A 16,523-nucleotide genomic window follows, 5' to 3' on the forward strand; every position below is an offset into this window, starting at 1 on the left:
TTGTTTCGACCAGAGGTCAAACACACCCCACGGGCGCTCATACATAATAAACGCCAGGCGGCCCTGGAAGTGACTTCGTAGTTTCCGCGCGATTGAGCAAGAAATCATCAACCACATCGTCATCCAATAGGCCGTCGTCGGAAACAAATACTTCGGCAAAGCCAACGGCGTAGACTTTTGGAAGACCGAACTCGAGGGCTTTTATCAAGCCCTCGGTCGCGAAGTACATTGTTGGGTCTGTATTAGGATAACCGAATTCCAGTATTTCCAGAGTAGGAATACCGATATGGCAAAGCAAATCGAGAAATGTATGGTCTACCATATCACCTGGAACACTGAGAAATGATAGGGCTGGTATTAAAGCCAGTATAGAGGTGATTGATTCCGGACTTAAGCGCCGGTTGACACCGGATATAGTAAGACGCCTGAGGCTGCGGTTTAGGTCCGGACTGCACATAAGACTGCTGAGGTTTGGGAGTGAGAGATCTGAGCAGTTTTTGAGGGTAAGGGCTGTAAGGGTCGTCGGCCAGCGAAATGACCGGATGGAATCGGCGGAGAAGTGGCCGCTGAACTGCATACGGCGGAGATGAGGCGGCCATGGTACTCCGCATGAGTCGGAATCCGTGATAGAGGTTGATTGGGGGAGGCGAAGGGTTTGGAGGTTGGAGAGGTTACTTAAACTCCTCTTCAGATCACTAAAGGGAATGGATGTGGCCACGAGGGAAAGGTCTAGGTAGCGGAGTTTAGAGCATTTTGCAATCGCCGGAAGGCTGTTCAGTGCAAAAGAAACTCTAGGTGCAAGGAAAATTTCCAAATTCTCCTTCACGCGGCCAAGAAGTCTGGCAGTCAGGCTAGGAGAGCTGTGATGGACGAGTGAGCTCAGATCAAGCTTGCGGACCAGGGCTCCGAGATTCCATTTGCTCTTCCGCACTCCAATCGGGGGACTGATTGTATTTGTGAATTTCGTGAAACTTGGACCGGAATCTATCCGCGGTCTTTCCCAGAGCAGAGCAATTGCGCAGGTGTACCACTGCCGCGAAACCAGAGAGCAGGCGTGGAGTGTTTTCTGGCGGGCAAACTCATCGGCGGCGACCTCGTTCAAAATCTGAACGACGATTTCCGTGGGGAGATGGATAGGCGGTGCGGAGGTCATTGCGGGAGAGTGGCGGAGGAGCTTCCATTATAATCCGTTTAGATGGGGTTGTTGCTCGGTGTGAGTATGTAGGAGAAAGGAAAGATCGAAACGGGTGTGGGGATGATATCATTCGGCCTTGAAATGCGGCGTTGCGCCGATGACCTCTCGCCGTCCGTTTCCCTCCTGATAACAACTCCAACTTCCGCATTCTCTTGCTTTCCAGACCAACCGACAGACTCTCTCTCCTCTTTTCTTCTCTTACGTGCTCCTTTTTCTCAATCACTCTTTTCGCTTTCATAAACTAGACATGCGTCCCCAGGGCCTCTGGCGCTCCCTGGGATTGGCCCAACGCTCTTATAGCCGCGCCTTTATCCCCGCCGGTCCAGGGCGCCGAAGCATTCGGAATCTCAGTTCTGCGCCGCGAGTGCCAGACTTTGCATTTGCTTTCGAGTAAGTAGGGCGATACAGTGTAGTCAGTTCATCCCTGCTGTTGGTGTTTGCGTGGCTAATGCATTCTACAGCATCGATGGCGTCCTCCTCCGATCTTCGAAGCCCATACCCGGAGCTGCCGAATCGCTGTCGCTCCTTAAGAAAGAAGGAATACCATTTATCCTTTTGACAAACGGGGGTGGAAAACATGAAACAGAACGCGTTGCTGAAATCAGCGAGAAGCTTCAGGTTCCATTGGAGGCAGAGGTGATTGTTCAGAGCCATTCGCCTTTTGCTGAGATGGTACGCGGGACAGAGACACAGCCTCCATTGGAGAATAAGCGCGTGTTGGTAGTTGGCGGAGATGGAAACGGTTGTCGTCAGGTAGCCGAAAGGTATGGGTTCAGAGATGTTGTTACGCCTGGGGACATCTTCATGGCCAATCCATCAATCTGGCCCTTCTCCAAAGGATTCAGCGACTACTACAAGACCTTCACGAAACCCCTGTCCCATAAGGGTGAACCAAACGATCCGATCAAGGGTCTCAAGGTAGATGCCATTCTCGTCTTCAATGATCCAAGAGACTGGGCGCTGGACGCTCATGTCATCGTCGACCTCCTGCTCTCGTCACAAGGAGTCTTAGGAACACTGTCGGAGAAGAATGGCCGCTCCGACCTCCCGAACCGTGGATATCAGCAGGATGGTCAGCCGCCTCTTTATTTTTCGAACCCTGATCTTTGGTGGGCCGCGGCCTATAGCCTCCCGCGTCTGGGCCAGGGCGGTTTCCGCGAAGCACTGGAAGGCACGTGGAGTGCAATCACCGGCGGACCCAGTAAGGGCGTTGAACTACAGAAAACAGTCATTGGAAAGCCTTCGCAAGGAACATATGAATTCGCAGAAAACCAGCTCTTGCGTAATCGCGCCAGAGCATTTGGCTTGGAAACAGCGAAACCGTTGCGAAATGTTTATATGGTTGGAGACAACCCAGAATCAGATATTCGCGGAGCCAACTCATACCGGAGTGCGCATGATAGCAAGTGGCATTCTATCCTAGTGCGAACTGGAGTATACCTCGGCGGGGAGCCTGCATGGACTCCAAAGACTATTGCTAATGACGTCCAAAAGGCCGTTGAATGGGGCCTACAACACTCAGACTGGCAGGCCCGGTAGATGCAGGGCTGTTTGTGACCATACTGCATATCATGTGTAATCTTGACCAGTTTTTCAGCCTCTTGCATGTATACGGAAGATGGTAGCTATGTACCCTGTATTGTAGACTGTACGTCGCAGACTGACTGCCGAGGTAATTTAAGCATCTATATTGAACTAACAACATACTGGAGCACTATGTCTTGATGCTTGGACGGACTATGGCATGCCATAATGTCGTTTATATTCGCTCCGTAAATGGTTGATAATCATATATACTGTAGATACTAGCTGCCTCAGGCTATAATCTCACGTGAACAACCCCTCGTAGGGCTTAGGGCTTGCTCCGCCCGGCGGGGTGATCTGAAGAGCTGTTACGCCGTTGAGTCAACGAGAAGTTGAAGCGCCGAGGAAGTGACCAAAAGCTCCAACGTTCTTGATATTTCGCTATATTTCCCGGGGCATATACTGTTTTTTAACCTTTTCCGAAACAATCATGGCGGATTCCGAATTGCCCACTCGCCCCAAGCCCGAGGAAACCCCCGCTGCGGAGGGTGCTGAAGGCGCCGAGGGCGGAGACGGCAAGCTGAGCAAGAGCGCGCTGAAGAAGCTTGCGAAGGATAAGGCAAAAGCGGAGAAGGCTGCGCAGCGAGCTGCCCAAGAACAGGCCCAGGCCGCAGCTGCTGATGCCAACGACACCGCAAAGCATCTATACGGCGCGATTCCCGAATCCGAAGACGTCCTTCCCAGCACGCAACTGTCCCAGATTGGCGACGAACATTACGAGCAGGAAATCACAGTTGTCGCTCGTGTGGATAATGCCCGCGTTCAGAGTGCCAAGTTGGCATTTCTAATGCTCCGACAACAGGGTCTAAAACTACAGGCTGTCATTGCTGCGGCGGAACCCATCTCACGACAGATGATAAAATACACCGGTGGTCTCAATGTCAACTCCATTGTCCAGGTTACTGGTGTTGTCAAGAAGCCCGGTGCACCCATTGCTTCTGCGACTTTGAGCAACCATGAAGTTCACATCCGCAAGGTTTACATGATTGCCGAAGCATCCCAACAGCTTCCCATGCAGGTTAAGGACGCGGAGCGGCCACTCCCGGAGGCTACCGAGGAGGGTTTCCAGGTCGACGCTGACGGTGCCCCCATCGTTACTCTTAAGACCCGTCTCGACAACCGTGTTCTCGACCTTCAGACAGCGACCAGCCAGGCTATTACTTGGATTTCTAGCGGTGTTGCAGAGCTTTTCGCGGAGTACATGATCAAGAGCGGCTCTCGATGGATCTCTACACCGAAGCTGGTTGGTGCTGCTACAGAAGGCGGCAGCGGTGTTTTTGAGGTCAAATACTTCAAGAGAAACGCGTATCTGGCGCAAAGCCCTCAACTGTACAAGCAGATGTGCATTGCTGGAGACATGGAGAATGTCTTTGAAATCGCACCTGTGTTCCGTGCGGAAGACAGTAACACTCATCGCCACTTGACTGAGGTATGCGCACTCTTCTAAGATCATCACTCCGTTTTGTGAAGCTGACCATAATCTACTTTTAGTTTACGGGTCTCGATTTCGAGAAGACTTTCCGTTCCCACTATCACGAAGTTTTGGAATTTGCTGAGGACCTTCTCGTTTTCATTCTCTCCGGCTTGAAGGAGCGATACAGCGACAAGATCGCCATCATCCAAAAGTCCTACCCCAAGGCAGGCGACTTCAAGCTTCCCAAGGACGGCAAGGCCCTGCGACTGAACTACATGGACGGTGTGGCGCTTCTGAAGGAAGCGGGTGTGGACGTTTCAGAGCAGGAGCGCTTCGAGAATGACTTCACCACGGCTATGGAGAAGCAATTGGGCCAAATCATCCGCGACAAGTACGACACCGATTTCTACGTGCTGGACAAGTTCCCCATGGCTGTTCGCCCGTTCTATACGAAGTCTTGCCCCCAGGACTCCAAATTCTCTAACTCCTATGACTTCTTTATGCGCGGTGAGGAAATCATGTCGGGGGCTCAGCGTATCCACGACGTGAAGGAGCTAGAAGCCTCTATGATCGCAAAGGGCGTCGACCCCAGCCACGAGGGCTTCGAGGACTACCTGGCTGCGTTCCGCCAGGGCTGCCCTCCCCACGCCGGTGGTGGACTCGGCCTGAACCGTATCGTCATGTTCTTTCTTGGATTGCCAAATGTCCGGTTGGCGACTCTGTTCCCTCGTGACCCTCAGCGTCTGCGTCCTTAAGCGACGATTCCAGATATTTTAGAAAGAGGATAAAAAGAGTAATGAATATTCAACGATTCACTGTATAAACTTTCAAACTAGGCAATGTTATTATAGGGCCACTTTTGCGAATAAGTATTCACTATCAAGAATTTCTAAGTGTATTAAATTTGGGGGTATGTACATAGGTTGTCAGTCTCGACCGTTAACTTGATAAGAGATCTGCGGGTGGGAACTAATCCGAATAAAGCTTCCAAAAGCTCCCGGGCTGACATCGCGGACTGCTCAACTCCTTCAACTCACCACAATACATTCTTATTTCCAACCTTAGCATGCCACAAAAGCGAAATTTTCCCAGCTCAGGCTCTGGGCCCTCACCGAATACCAAGCGCGCCCGACCCTCGTACGCAGAAGATGTCCAAGACGATGAAGAGACACAAAACTCAGTGACTCCGTATGAGCGGCCTCGCAATCACCCTGTGTTCGGACAGAAAAGCGCCTTTCCGGGTCTCGATACCACTGATGGAGATGAACTCTTTTATGGACCGGCAGATGATGGATTAGAGTATTTACGAATGGTCCGGTAAGCACTTTCCTTTTACTGCTACCTCCTTCACTTTGTTGAGTCGGGTTTTTTTTTTGCTGCGACGTGCTTGCTAAGTTTGCATTCTGGGTTGGTCTAGCTTGCGACTGGAGCGAGGTTCGTCTTTCCCGCTTTCCCCCATGTCCATCAGCAATTTTCTGGATGAATCGAATGTTGCTGTTGGTTTCTAAGCTGACTTGAAATTGTTGGATTCTAGTTCCGAAGCCAACTCCCTACCTACCCTTTTTAACGCACCCGTCGTGGCAGAACCGTTGGCAGAAACAACCGAGGTGACGAAAATAGCAACGGAAGAACAAAATGAAGCTCTTCAAGAGGAGATTGTAAAGGAGGAAACTACGACTGTGAAGCGCATCCCAGCGGGATTTTATTCCGATGGCGTTTACATCAGCCGGGCGACAACAAAACCGATCGTCGATGAGACGTTCTCGGAAGCACAAGCTAGCTATTACAACCTCCTACACCACCGGTTCCTTCTCCTACGATCAATTCTAAAATGCACACCCCCGTCCGAAGCCATCACCGCGCTTGACGACAAGCACCCCATCAGCTTTCCCCGGTCGTCGAAAAATGCCCAGAAGGAGTGGAGGCGCTTGTTGCTCCAGGTTGACCCCCAAACAGTGCAACTGGCATGCATGGATATGGATAGTGTCCTGGGGGTGCTGGTGATCGTGGCGCGACTTATGTCAGAGAATGTGCGCAACGGGGATGCGATATTGGTTCGACGCATCGGAGCCTGGGCTTGGGGACTTTTGGGGAAGTGTCGAGATGCTGGACAGCTTGGTGCTCGGGATATTGGTGACATTCGGGAACTGGGGAAACGGGCCGTGAGAATATTGCAGAAAATCCGCGAGGAGCAGGAGGTCCAGAACGAGGAGGAAGAGGAGGATGGTTACGAGTCTGGCGTTGACGATGATCAGCATGAGCATGATTTGCCAAACAAGAATGGGGATGAACCTATAAATACTGTCGATTCGGACCCCGATCAACCCGCTACGGAGAAGGGAACTGGCGCGGAGGAACTGGAGCAGGCAAAAGCACGGCTCGAAGCGCGGATCGCAATGACTAGTGTCGAACCAATACCCCAAGAAGAAAAGGAAGTCGAAGCTGAATTCGAGGACGAAGGTATAGATATTGACGTGGAGACACAGACTCGCGCAATGTTGGATATGGTCATCACGATAATTGGAGAACACTATGGGCAGCGCGATTTGTTAGAGGCACGGGAATTATGGAGCGAGGCAGGACCAAGGTTTATCTAAATATCTGTCTGTCCATGATTTTTTAATTTATCCTCTTTGAGAACACTGAGAAATAAGATACTCCGCATCTTTCATCAAGATCATCCTATGCTGCATCATTGTTTTGTCCAGAATCCAGATTCGGTTTAGGCTGGTGACTGGAGCTGCCTTATCGCCCATCACTCCAACTCCAACCCCAACTCCAACTTCCGCATCAGCCTCTAACTATTGCTTCTTATCCATGGAGCTCCCCCGAGCTTCCTATACATTATAATTCTCACCATGGCCCCCTCACTCGAAATATCAATCCCAACAACAACAACCTCAACAACCTCACCTCCCCACACAATCTATAATATCACTCTCCGCCTCCCGCTTCGTTCTTTTGCCATCTCAAAGCGTTATTCCGATTTCACAACCTTCCACGCCAACCTAACATCTCAAACAAACAGCGCACCCCCTAATCCACTCCCTGCCAAATCCTGGTTCTCAAATACAGTATCTAACACCGACCTCCGCGAATCGCGGCGCCAGGGTCTCGAGTCCTACCTCCGCGCCATCAACGAAGCAGCTGACCCTCGATGGCGCAACTGCCCCGCCTGGCGCGCATTTCTAAATCTACCCAGCCTAGGTACCAATAATACCAATAATAATGACAGCACCACTGCTTCGTCTGCCCGTCTCCATGCTGCAGCAACGGGTCCCGGCGGAACAGGCGGAGAACCGATTACAGACCCAACATTATGGCTTGACTGCTACCGGGATTTGAAATCGCATCTGCACGACGCAAGACTTCATCTGACGAGACGAGACCAGGAGACGACGCCGCAGAGGCAGCATGAGAGTTCGGCGCGGGCGAAGAGCTCACTTGTGCGTGCGGGGTCGCTGATTACTGCCCTAGAGGACGGATTGAAGAGGATAGCCGAGAGCAGCGCGAATGGAAATGGCAGTGGGCGTCATGGTTTTGCCTCTTCTAGCTCACTTGGCGAAGGCGAAATCCGCCGGCGGAAGGACCTTCTTATTAATGCTCGGAAGGAGAAGGATGGGCTCGAAGATCTATTGAATGCCATGGCGGCGAAGAGTAGGGTGGATAATGCTGTTGCGTCGATCAAGGATAAAGAGGCGCTTGTTGGGGGTGCTAGTGCCGCGGGTAGGAAACCCGCAAGATCCGGGAGGGTTCTTGGAAAAGAGACGGAGCGGACTCGCGAGTTGGATAACCAGGGCGTCTTGCAACTGCAGCGCGATATAATGCAGGATCAGGATGTGAGCGTAGGGGAATTGATGAAAATTGTGCAACGGCAGAAGGAGCTGGGTATTCAGATTAATGAGGAGTTAGAGGTGCAGAATGAGATGCTTAGAATGGTGGACGAAGATGCAACAAGGTATGTATTACTCGCTGTCTTCCCTATGGAATTGCTTGCTAACTTATCTTTAGACTCGAACAGAAGGTCAACGTTGGAAAGAAGAGACTGGGAAAGATCTCATAACCCATTCAGTATATACTTAGCTGTCTGCTATATCTCCTCTTTGCAGCTGATGATTTTCCTTTTCTTTTCTTTTCTTTTCTTTTCTTTTTTTTTCGATTTACATGATCCCTGGGTTGTCTTAGCGAGTTGAATTCGTCTGATATAGAAACCGCTTGTATCTCATTCTCATAAATAGCACATGGTATCTAGAATTATGGTGATACATATCGTATCCTTCACTGGGCAGTCATGAACGCCTTTGCTTCCTCCTCGGTTACAGTAGAAAGCTCAGACTGTCCCTGGTCAATCAGACCCAGTTTGCTCCGTTTAATCAACCACCAGAGTTCCCGGCGGTCTCCGCCCAGCTTCTCCTTCAGGATCTGCTCCTTCAGTTCTTTGATGAATTCGTTATACAAACTAGGCTCTTCGTATGATATGAGTTCCTCGCGGACGGCACCCAGGCCCTCAGTGACCCTGTCGTAATTCGCATCACCGAAACTATGTCTTATCTGGTCGTCGATGATTGAACGCATTTGCTTCACGGCATCCTTTGTTGTCTCGATAGTCTCGGCCTGCGCAAGAGTTTGTTTGAATTCTGGAATGGCATTGTTAGGTGAAATTTTGACGCGTTTTTCTTGGTTGAGAAGAGCGTCAACATCGAGACCGGAGAGGGGCTTCTCGGGCTCGCGGGCACGCTTTCGGCCTTTGGCCTTGGGTGGTACTTGATTGTGTGTTAGTATAGGGTAATTATAAACGGGAGGTTATGGCGTACCTTTTTTGACATCGGCTACCTCGATGAGCTTTTTGAGGTGGCGTTCTGCGTTCTGAAGTACGTGATCTGGTGGTTGCGAGAACTGGGTGAGGATCTTTGCGGGGGTTGGAATGGGGTCTTTGGGGTGTATGGCACGGGATCGAATGGCGGCGTTTATGCGATGTAAGACCGGTGAGAATGAATCTTCGATTGGGAAACGTGCATCAACCAGGTCCCTGCTTGTTATTAGCGAAGCGTCTTCGTCATGTAGATACTTCTATGGCGGCTTACCCGTCCACGTCTGTGTCCATAATCTCCATACTGTCCACATATTTGTCCATGGCATCAAGAAGGTCGTCGTTTGGAAGATTTCGGTGCTGCGTTACCACTCTTCCGGATACGGTAATTACCTTGTCGAGAGGCGGGAAACGATATGTTCGAACATCTTCGGCGAATGGCAGCTGGACTTCTAGGAGACACTCGTATTCTGGCTCTATAGAAGGAGCGAGAAGAACCAAAATAGGGGGCTTGTTCTCTTTTGCGACTAGACGAGCAACCGCATAGCTCTCTAATTCGAACAGAGCATGTATAAAAGACGACAGCGCAAGTGAGGCCTTATCGTTGGCCCGTTGAGAGATGATGATGTTGGTGTTTGATAAGTGCATATATCGAGCATACTGCGTTCGTCAGTCGCTACCAAGTCAGCTACAATTACGTCGCACGTACCCGTTCACTTTGGATGAATCCAACCAGTTCCAGTGCTGCTGTCGTTTCAAGTGTTGTGATGTTCTCATCGGACTCACTGATATGTACTGCTGTACGTCCATACTCGTATCCTTTGGCCAAATCATCTCGTTCAATATCGACCTTCCCACCAGGGGCACTCTCATCGCTAACTTCGTAAGTCCTCAAATTTCTCACGGATGTGAGAGCACTGCCATCTTCAGGCTGTGTTTCCGGAACGTCAGTCGTTGATTCGGGCCCTTCTTGCTCGGCAGCTAGATCGGAGCGCAGAACAAACTGGCTGGCCGACGGGGGTTTCGCTACCATGGTTCGAGGGTATCGCTCTACGGGAATTCGGACTGCAGTGTCATATTCCTCTGGGTTACCGAGTTGCAGGAAGCCTTTGAACGATGCAATTGGCCGAACAGCTTTAACGCGAGGAATCTCCATTTCTGAAACTGCTTGTTCAAGAGTGCCAAACATCCCATCGCATTGCTCAGAGATGGTCCTCAATAGCGCCTCATTCTCGGCCTAAAATTTATTAGCGCCGAAATATGTCAAGAAGACATGGCTTTACCTTGCGAGAGTTTTTGTTTTCTTCCTTGGTGCCATATTCGGGGTCGTCAAAATCAGGTCCCCTGCAAATACATTAGAACCGTTGCTGAAAAATCACAGAAAAAGAACTCACAGGACTGCCAGTTCGATGTTGTCTTCCTTGACCTTCGATACTATATCGTCAAGATTCTCACTGTTCATCTGTCCCATCCCATTGGTGATGAGTACAATCTTCCGCTTCCACTTCAACTTCTTACAGTGAGTGATGATCATTTGAATTGCCAATATAAGAGCAGAAATAGCTAGGCTCATCAGCGCGGGCAAATATCTTAAGGTATGAGGTAAATACCGTCCCCTTTGTCGACATTGCTTGGTTTGATTTGCTCGGCCAGCTGTCGAATATCAGGCATGAGAAACCTAGGCATTTGGTCAGGTATTGGCCGGGCATAATGAAAAGAATCAGAGTACGTACTGCTTGATCTCCGAGAAAACAGAGATATGTGAGAAATGGGATTCATCTTGCAGTTCGTTGGAGGTACCTGCCGATCTCTTAGTGTACAAGCATAGATAGCAAGTAATGTGACTTACCATCAGTTTTGAGGCCAATTACGCCCAGCATCGCCGTTTTACGTCCCGTAGAAACCTTGACCAGTCAGAACAATCCTCTTCGGCAGGCTCACAATATTTACTGTGGTTGTAATGCGGTCCCAGATATACTGCATGGCCCATTCGAGATCCGTCACTTCTCGGCCATTGCGGCGCTCGTCCATGGACTTTCCCACGTCCACGATGTAGACGGTTGCTTCCTTTTCTGCCATGGTGAATTTGAAAAGCAGATATTAATGGAAGAAAAGACAATCGATGGCGAATCGGTTGATAAAGGACCGCCAAAAGGCAGCAGGCGATGGTCAAGCTGGTGCCCAGGCAGACGCGCGATATTTCCGAATTGGGAACGGCCTAAACGCGACGGCACATGACATCATTCAAAGGTGCGTGCATATAATAGAAAATTGTGCCTATATCGTAATGGACATCAATCATGGTGGAAATGGCAATATTTCCGCATATTCGGACGTGTTTATTAATGCCCGAGGCCCGCAGAACCTCGGATGGTCCCGCATCTCAATCAATAATAGAGGTCGTCGCATGATACTTCGCTCCGTGCATCAACACTATATCAAGCACCACTTCAGCACTGGTTTGAGAGACATCATAGCACCCGTTTTAAAATGCTTGACCCTCGCCCATTTCACATCCTAAGGTCCGTCCCCCTATTCAAGCTGCGAGCAACCAACTGACATCCGCGTCTGAAGCTATGGCACACTCCTTGGTGTCCAGCTTTATCAGGTACTCTACCCAGTCCCACCCCTTTAGGGACACAGTCAGTCATATCTCTCTAACCACAATTATGTAGAGTTTTGTCTCTGGAATCATCGCCTTCCGCGCCCTCCCGCGCCCCCAGTTCTCGGCCCTTCAAGCCAAGGTCTTCCCTACCTACTTCGCTCTTCAGACCGCACTTCCGGTCGTAGTCGGATTGACTGCCTCTCGCGGCGGCCAGACCCTTGGAGTCTCCGGACTGCTAGAGCCAGAAAACCAATTCAAAGTCCTTCTCCCACTCGCGACGGCCTTTGTAACTGGCTTGGTAAACTTTGCCGTCCTGCGCAAGCTTACCGTTGATACTATGCAGGAGAGGAGGCATCAGGGTATGTAAATGGGTAGCGCCCAACTTCTACACGGGATCCCCTGCATTAGAATGTAACGAATACTTACTGGACCGACTCTAGAAACCCGCGATGGTAAGAAAAGCTACGACCCCCCTCCTCACTCTAAGGAGATGATGGCCCTGAACAAGAAGTTTGGTCGTCTTCATGGGCTGTCCAGTTTGATTAATCTGGTTACTATCGGCGCTACTGTCTTCTATGGTGTCGTTCTTAGCAAGCAGCTTGAGTAATGGCTTGATAGGATTCTGGAATATATCTCTGTGGCGACTGAAAGATGACGATGCACATATTCATTCTTGTATGTTTGGTTGTTGAACTCAATCCATTTATGTGTGGCGGATTATCTCAATGAATTTTTAATTATGCCCGTATACTGCTAGTGCCTCGATGAACAATGGTGATAAAAGAGACAAAGGTTTCTTATCATCAACTTCACAAATAGGTATATCGCTTTTCAAGGGTGGTCATATAAAGACCTTGATAGTTTCGACTTTCCCAGTCTTGATACCACTATTCTATCTAGTTGCAACTTCGACCCGAACACTATTTCCAGATCTTAAGATCTCGACTTCTCACTCAACTTTACTTTTACCAACTCTACAACACACCATGAATCGTCTTGCAATTGCTGAGAGCCTCATTGGCGGTTTGGTCACCGTGATGACTCCGGTTTCAGTGGCCTATATCTTCTGCCTATGGTCAGGGCGAACGATTCCCAAAATCGATCATCGTGCAGTAGCATCTACATGGTCGTTTTGCTCGAAACTTCGCGAAGCTAAGATTTTCATCCCCATTACCAGCCTCAGATCAAAATCTTCCAAGCACACTGTGCCTACGGCGAGCATTCTCCCCGAAACTATCACAGTCAGGCCAACGGCTTCGTTCAAGGCCAAACCTTTTTGGTCAAACCCATTTTACAAGTCACCGAAGTTACCACCAGGTCAAGTATGTGCGCTTGTGGTTATCATGATAATCTGTTTTTCAACGCTTGTTTGGTTCTTTATCGTTTGGACGAGACAGTCGACTATTAGTGGGCAACTCGATAGGCAGTCCGGTGAGAAGCCTCTCTTTCACAGCACTCACAGCAAGCGTCTCAATTCAATCGGGAGACACGAAGAAGATGAAGCGACTGGAGCGAAATCGAGTAGCATCGACCACCATCTTAAACAAATGAGGGGTTCTGCTGACAAGATGAAGGAAAATTGTGCCACCCTTGATGAGACACACAAACAGATTGAGACAAAGTTCGATAGCCTGAGCTCCTCGATAGAATTTCTCAACGAGCGGCAAGAGAAAAAATCTATTCCCAAGGGGCAGAAGAAAGAATCCGCCGCCGACAAGCAAAAAGGATATTCTTCCGGATTCGAAAAAGTGGATCAACAACTGGGGAGACCAATTAGAAAATTCGATACTCAAGGTCAACAGATGCAGTTTCACTTCAGATTTTCGGACACAGGCTCGCTCGGGTACGATTCCATGCCAGGCTCATTTTCAACGCCGAATAACCGAACTCGGCCAGAATGCCCAGAGTCCATCTTTCAGGCAGGAAAGGGAATCGAGCAGAATGATAAGTAGCGAGAGACCATTCCCAAGGAGGAGTGACGCGATGTATAACGATCCACACGACTTCAATCGAAGTCAGTCGAGATAGATTGTAGGGCGTGGCCGACAGGTGCCGCTCTGTCAAAAGTTCAAGGACTTGCTGCTAGAGCCAGTAAAAGGCTCCTCGAGTTGGCACAGATGCCAGAAGATCTTATAATAGCATATGTTATCCTCCTTACGAAGACGAATTTCGTGGCGGGGCATTTTCTGATAGAAATGGTTCCGTGGCTGCAAAATCAAGTCATTATTTTCAATGTCGGCCTTTTCCCAAGTAAATTTGTATACATTGCAGCAGTGCAGTGGCATCTCCATCGCATGCCACCTTCATCAGGGACCGTAACCTTGCCGTAGAGTAAAATATCCCGTGATGACTTCAAAGGGAGCGAATAGGGGAGTTCACACATTGGCCTCTTCAACGATGTATCTCCGAAACGCAGATTTGAGCATATTCATTCGCATTTGAGTGTGAATGAATAATTCCCGGTACATGTCCAGATTTTGTTGGACCACGTGCGCCCGAAACCTAGTGCCAGCACAAACATCCCGCATTTCCAACTCCATCTGCTTTCGCAGAAAGGGCTTGCTTAGGGATGGACTTTCTGCGAGACCGGCGAAGACATCATCATAGCCAAGGATTAAGGCGATGCCCAGACGAGTGGGAACTAGTACTTTGGTGGCGTTTCGGCCGCCGCCGCGCGCATGGACGCCGATGTAGAACCGTTTCTTGATTCTCTCGATATGCTCAGCCATGGTAGCATCCGTTCCGATGCCGTTGGCATCCATGAGCCCAATAAGCTCTGGTTCTGTCAAATAGTTTGGAGGTGTTGTTTTCCCGTCGAAAATGTTGGCTTCTGTAGGTTCGAATAGCTCGCCGACTCGGTAGTTGGGTAGCTGCTGGGTGCTTTCCCACTTGTCATAGACATAAACGTCGAGGTAATTCCTCTCCAATACAATCAATCCTCTTGCGTGGAACATTTCGTCTCCATATTGAAGTTCAACATCGGTTGACTGTCCTTTCGCATCATCGGAACAACATGCGAGGAAACGTCGGGCAACAAACTCGTACACCTTTTTCTCATCAGCGTTCAATACGGTGGGGCTAGCCCAGCAAACAGGGTGTATAGGCGGATGTGCTTGGTCATTATGTCGACCATCTCTAGGAGTCCTGAAATTGCCACCCAGGAGACTGAGGACGAAAGCACTTAGTAGGTAATATAGATAAAGGGCGGATGTTACTCTACCCTTGAGCATACTGTCCCCAATTCGGGTCTTGAAGTTGTTTCTCAACCAGTTTCTTCAAGTCGATCCCTTTATCGAACTGATCGGTTTCTGTACGGGGATAACTGATGAAACCTCTAGTATATAGATTTTCTGCTGCCTGAGATTCGTGAGTAACTTCGTTGAATACATAAGTATTTTCGCGCAATAAAGAATTTACCTTCATGACCTTTGAACTGTCCATGTGCAGGTATCTTGTACCCATCATTTGCAGGTCCACCGTTGTCAATGGCAAAGGCCTCCATTTGCTTGTCGGCTTCTGATTCACCTTGGTGACCTTGGCCTGTTTTGCCTTCAAACAGCGCTCGAGCATCATGACCACGGCGGCTCGGTCAAAAAGATGGACTCTATTCCAAAGAAAGTTTACTTTGATACCATCTCTTGTATGCATGACCTTGATTCCCCAAAATGTCTCCGGCTTGAATCGTTTCACGCGCAGATATCTATCAACCACGAACCCTAGAGTCGGGAATTGACAGGATCCTGGTTGGATGTCAACCCGTTAGATAAAATGATCATTCCAAACTATAGGAAGTTAGATGTGTACCATAGCTTATGACCTGCTGTGCCAGACTCTCATGGAGGTTCTGTAGCTGAAGGGTAAGAAGACGAGTAAATGCAGCCCCAATGCGGAGATCGAGCTCTATCCTCGCTGCTACTGCACTAGCCTGGCGTTCATCAAGATCAATAAGGGACCTTGCAGCACTCAGAACGTGACTTTTGGCGCGTCAGCAAAGCCCAAAGTTGGAGGGGGGTAGAGTCAAATTCACGTACGCTCGCTCAGTATTATTAAACTTCGCTCGTCTGACAATGATCCGTTGGTTGCCTTCCTTCGCCTGGTCACGCACCTCTGTGCCAATATGCTCCCCTTCTCGATCACAATCGGTCCAAATAACTAAATACTTACTATATTTAGCTTGCTTCATAATGTTCTTTGCGATTGGTTTTTTATCCTGCGTTTCAAGATTAGCATTCAATAACGTTGACTATCTTCAATTCACAAACATCATCCACAGCTATATGAACAGGGGCTTCAAATAGCGTCGCCGGCGGACAAGACGTCCAGCCATTGTACTGGCGCTCAAATTCCAAGCTTGTCAAGTGCCCTAGGACGCTGGTCATGGTGACAGCGCAGTCGCCCAATCGACCACCGAAATTAAAATCGAACACATAATTCTTCACATACTGGTTTCCAGGAATATGCAACTACTCTGGCGTTAGTCCAAATTCGTATCATCAGAGTTCATTCACGTACAGTTTCCATCGAACCTCCAGATAGGTGCAGAGCGACAGCCTTGGCAATTGCAGGCTTTTCTGCCACGCACAAGACTTTCGTAACGGCCATGGCAGCCGTTCAGGCGACAAGTAATACTACCTGCTATCGGACCTCATGGTCCAATCCGATTTCTGGCTGAGGCAATCCGCAGGATGCAGTATTACTACAGTTGGTTCTCGTCTCGAGAAGAAACGCGAAAACGACGCGAGTCACGGGACCTGTCTTTCAACAGCTAACTTCCAGATGCAGTTTAGCGGGCCCCCGCCCAAGCTCTTTTGGTGAACAACTTGTTTGTTTGTGTTCACCTCCATCAGTGTCTTGACTATTTAACTATCGTTATCGCCTTTCTCATGTGGGAATCTTTTTTACGCAGCCAAGTGCC

The 16,523-nt window shown here is 49.4% G+C and overlaps 8 protein-coding genes across 8 annotated transcripts; 5 read left to right on the top strand and 3 right to left on the bottom strand.

Moving 5' to 3' along the window:
- Positions 1–37: 37 nt before the first annotated feature.
- On the bottom strand, positions 38–1,153 carry ASPSYDRAFT_32959 (F-box domain protein; the record flags this gene model as incomplete). Its single annotated transcript, XM_040845039.1, has 1 exon — positions 38–1,153. One exon carries the CDS (start codon positions 1,151–1,153, stop codon positions 38–40), a length of 1,116 nt encoding a protein of 371 aa, XP_040700600.1.
- Positions 1,154–1,442: 289 nt separating this feature from the next.
- On the top strand, positions 1,443–3,004 carry ASPSYDRAFT_205586 (putative HAD superfamily hydrolase; the record flags this gene model as incomplete). The annotated part of the gene is made up of 2 exons (XM_040843883.1): positions 1,443–1,585; positions 1,657–3,004. The coding sequence occupies 2 exons, from the start codon at positions 1,443–1,445 to the stop codon at positions 2,732–2,734; spliced, it is 1,221 nt and encodes a 406-aa protein (XP_040700601.1). The 3' UTR covers positions 2,735–3,004.
- A 205-nt stretch (positions 3,005–3,209) lies between these two features.
- On the top strand, positions 3,210–4,948 carry dps1 (putative aspartyl-tRNA synthetase Dps1; the record flags this gene model as incomplete). The annotated part of the gene is made up of 2 exons (XM_040842453.1): positions 3,210–4,208; positions 4,271–4,948. 2 exons carry the CDS (start codon positions 3,210–3,212, stop codon positions 4,946–4,948), a joined length of 1,677 nt encoding a protein of 558 aa, XP_040700602.1.
- A 311-nt stretch (positions 4,949–5,259) lies between these two features.
- Positions 5,260–8,256, top strand: ASPSYDRAFT_155291 (uncharacterized protein; the record flags this gene model as incomplete). Its single annotated transcript, XM_040842440.1, has 4 exons — positions 5,260–5,510; positions 5,728–6,780; positions 7,027–8,151; positions 8,205–8,256. The coding sequence occupies 4 exons, from the start codon at positions 5,260–5,262 to the stop codon at positions 8,254–8,256; spliced, it is 2,481 nt and encodes an 826-aa protein (XP_040700603.1).
- A 215-nt stretch (positions 8,257–8,471) lies between these two features.
- Positions 8,472–11,082, bottom strand: ASPSYDRAFT_91115 (ATP-dependent DNA helicase 2 subunit KU80; the record flags this gene model as incomplete). The annotated part of the gene is made up of 10 exons (XM_040852437.1): positions 8,472–8,956; positions 9,008–9,222; positions 9,278–9,663; positions 9,713–10,240; positions 10,287–10,347; positions 10,398–10,566; positions 10,614–10,681; positions 10,737–10,803; positions 10,853–10,907; positions 10,954–11,082. 10 exons carry the CDS (start codon positions 11,080–11,082, stop codon positions 8,472–8,474), a joined length of 2,163 nt encoding a protein of 720 aa, XP_040700604.1.
- A 238-nt stretch (positions 11,083–11,320) lies between these two features.
- On the top strand, positions 11,321–12,241 carry ASPSYDRAFT_47074 (DUF4149 domain-containing protein). Its single transcript, XM_040847359.1, has 4 exons — positions 11,321–11,525; positions 11,578–11,611; positions 11,679–11,967; positions 12,049–12,241. The coding sequence occupies exons 1-4, from the start codon at positions 11,494–11,496 to the stop codon at positions 12,213–12,215; spliced, it is 522 nt and encodes a 173-aa protein (XP_040700605.1). The 5' UTR covers positions 11,321–11,493; the 3' UTR covers positions 12,216–12,241.
- On the top strand, positions 11,936–13,643 carry ASPSYDRAFT_1094139 (uncharacterized protein). The gene is made up of 3 exons (XM_040839899.1): positions 11,936–11,967; positions 12,049–12,069; positions 12,168–13,643. Exon 3 carries the CDS (start codon positions 12,373–12,375, stop codon positions 13,558–13,560), a length of 1,188 nt encoding a protein of 395 aa, XP_040700606.1. The 5' UTR covers positions 11,936–11,967; positions 12,049–12,069; positions 12,168–12,372; the 3' UTR covers positions 13,561–13,643.
- A 340-nt stretch (positions 13,644–13,983) lies between these two features.
- ASPSYDRAFT_154930 (DNA topoisomerase 3) lies at positions 13,984–16,210 on the bottom strand (the record flags this gene model as incomplete). The annotated part of the gene is made up of 7 exons (XM_040842410.1): positions 13,984–14,773; positions 14,829–14,965; positions 15,026–15,348; positions 15,413–15,582; positions 15,640–15,818; positions 15,871–16,071; positions 16,121–16,210. The coding sequence occupies 7 exons, from the start codon at positions 16,208–16,210 to the stop codon at positions 13,984–13,986; spliced, it is 1,890 nt and encodes a 629-aa protein (XP_040700607.1).
- Between the last annotated feature and the right edge of the window lie 313 nt (positions 16,211–16,523).

Source organism: Aspergillus sydowii (assembly GCF_001890705.1).
Source record: "Aspergillus sydowii CBS 593.65 unplaced genomic scaffold ASPSYscaffold_8, whole genome shotgun sequence".
NCBI lineage: Eukaryota > Fungi > Ascomycota > Eurotiomycetes > Eurotiales > Aspergillaceae > Aspergillus > Aspergillus sydowii.

What these genes read in the sequence shown, in the direction of transcription:
- ASPSYDRAFT_47074 (XM_040847359.1), top strand. Translation starts at nt 11,494, where the DNA reads ATGCTTGACCCTCGCCCATTTCACATCCTAAG. An exon ending in TTGGTGTCCAGCTTTATCAG is followed by an intron (nt 11,612 to 11,678) that starts GTACTCTACCCA and finishes ACAATTATGTAG; the next exon opens with AGTTTTGTCTCTGGAATCAT. An exon ending in GCAGGAGAGGAGGCATCAGG is followed by an intron (nt 11,968 to 12,048) that starts GTATGTAAATGG and finishes GACCGACTCTAG; the next exon opens with AAACCCGCGATGGTAAGAAA.
- ASPSYDRAFT_1094139 (XM_040839899.1), top strand. Translation starts at nt 12,373, where the DNA reads ATGAACAATGGTGATAAAAGAGACAAAGGTTTCTTATCATCAACTTCA.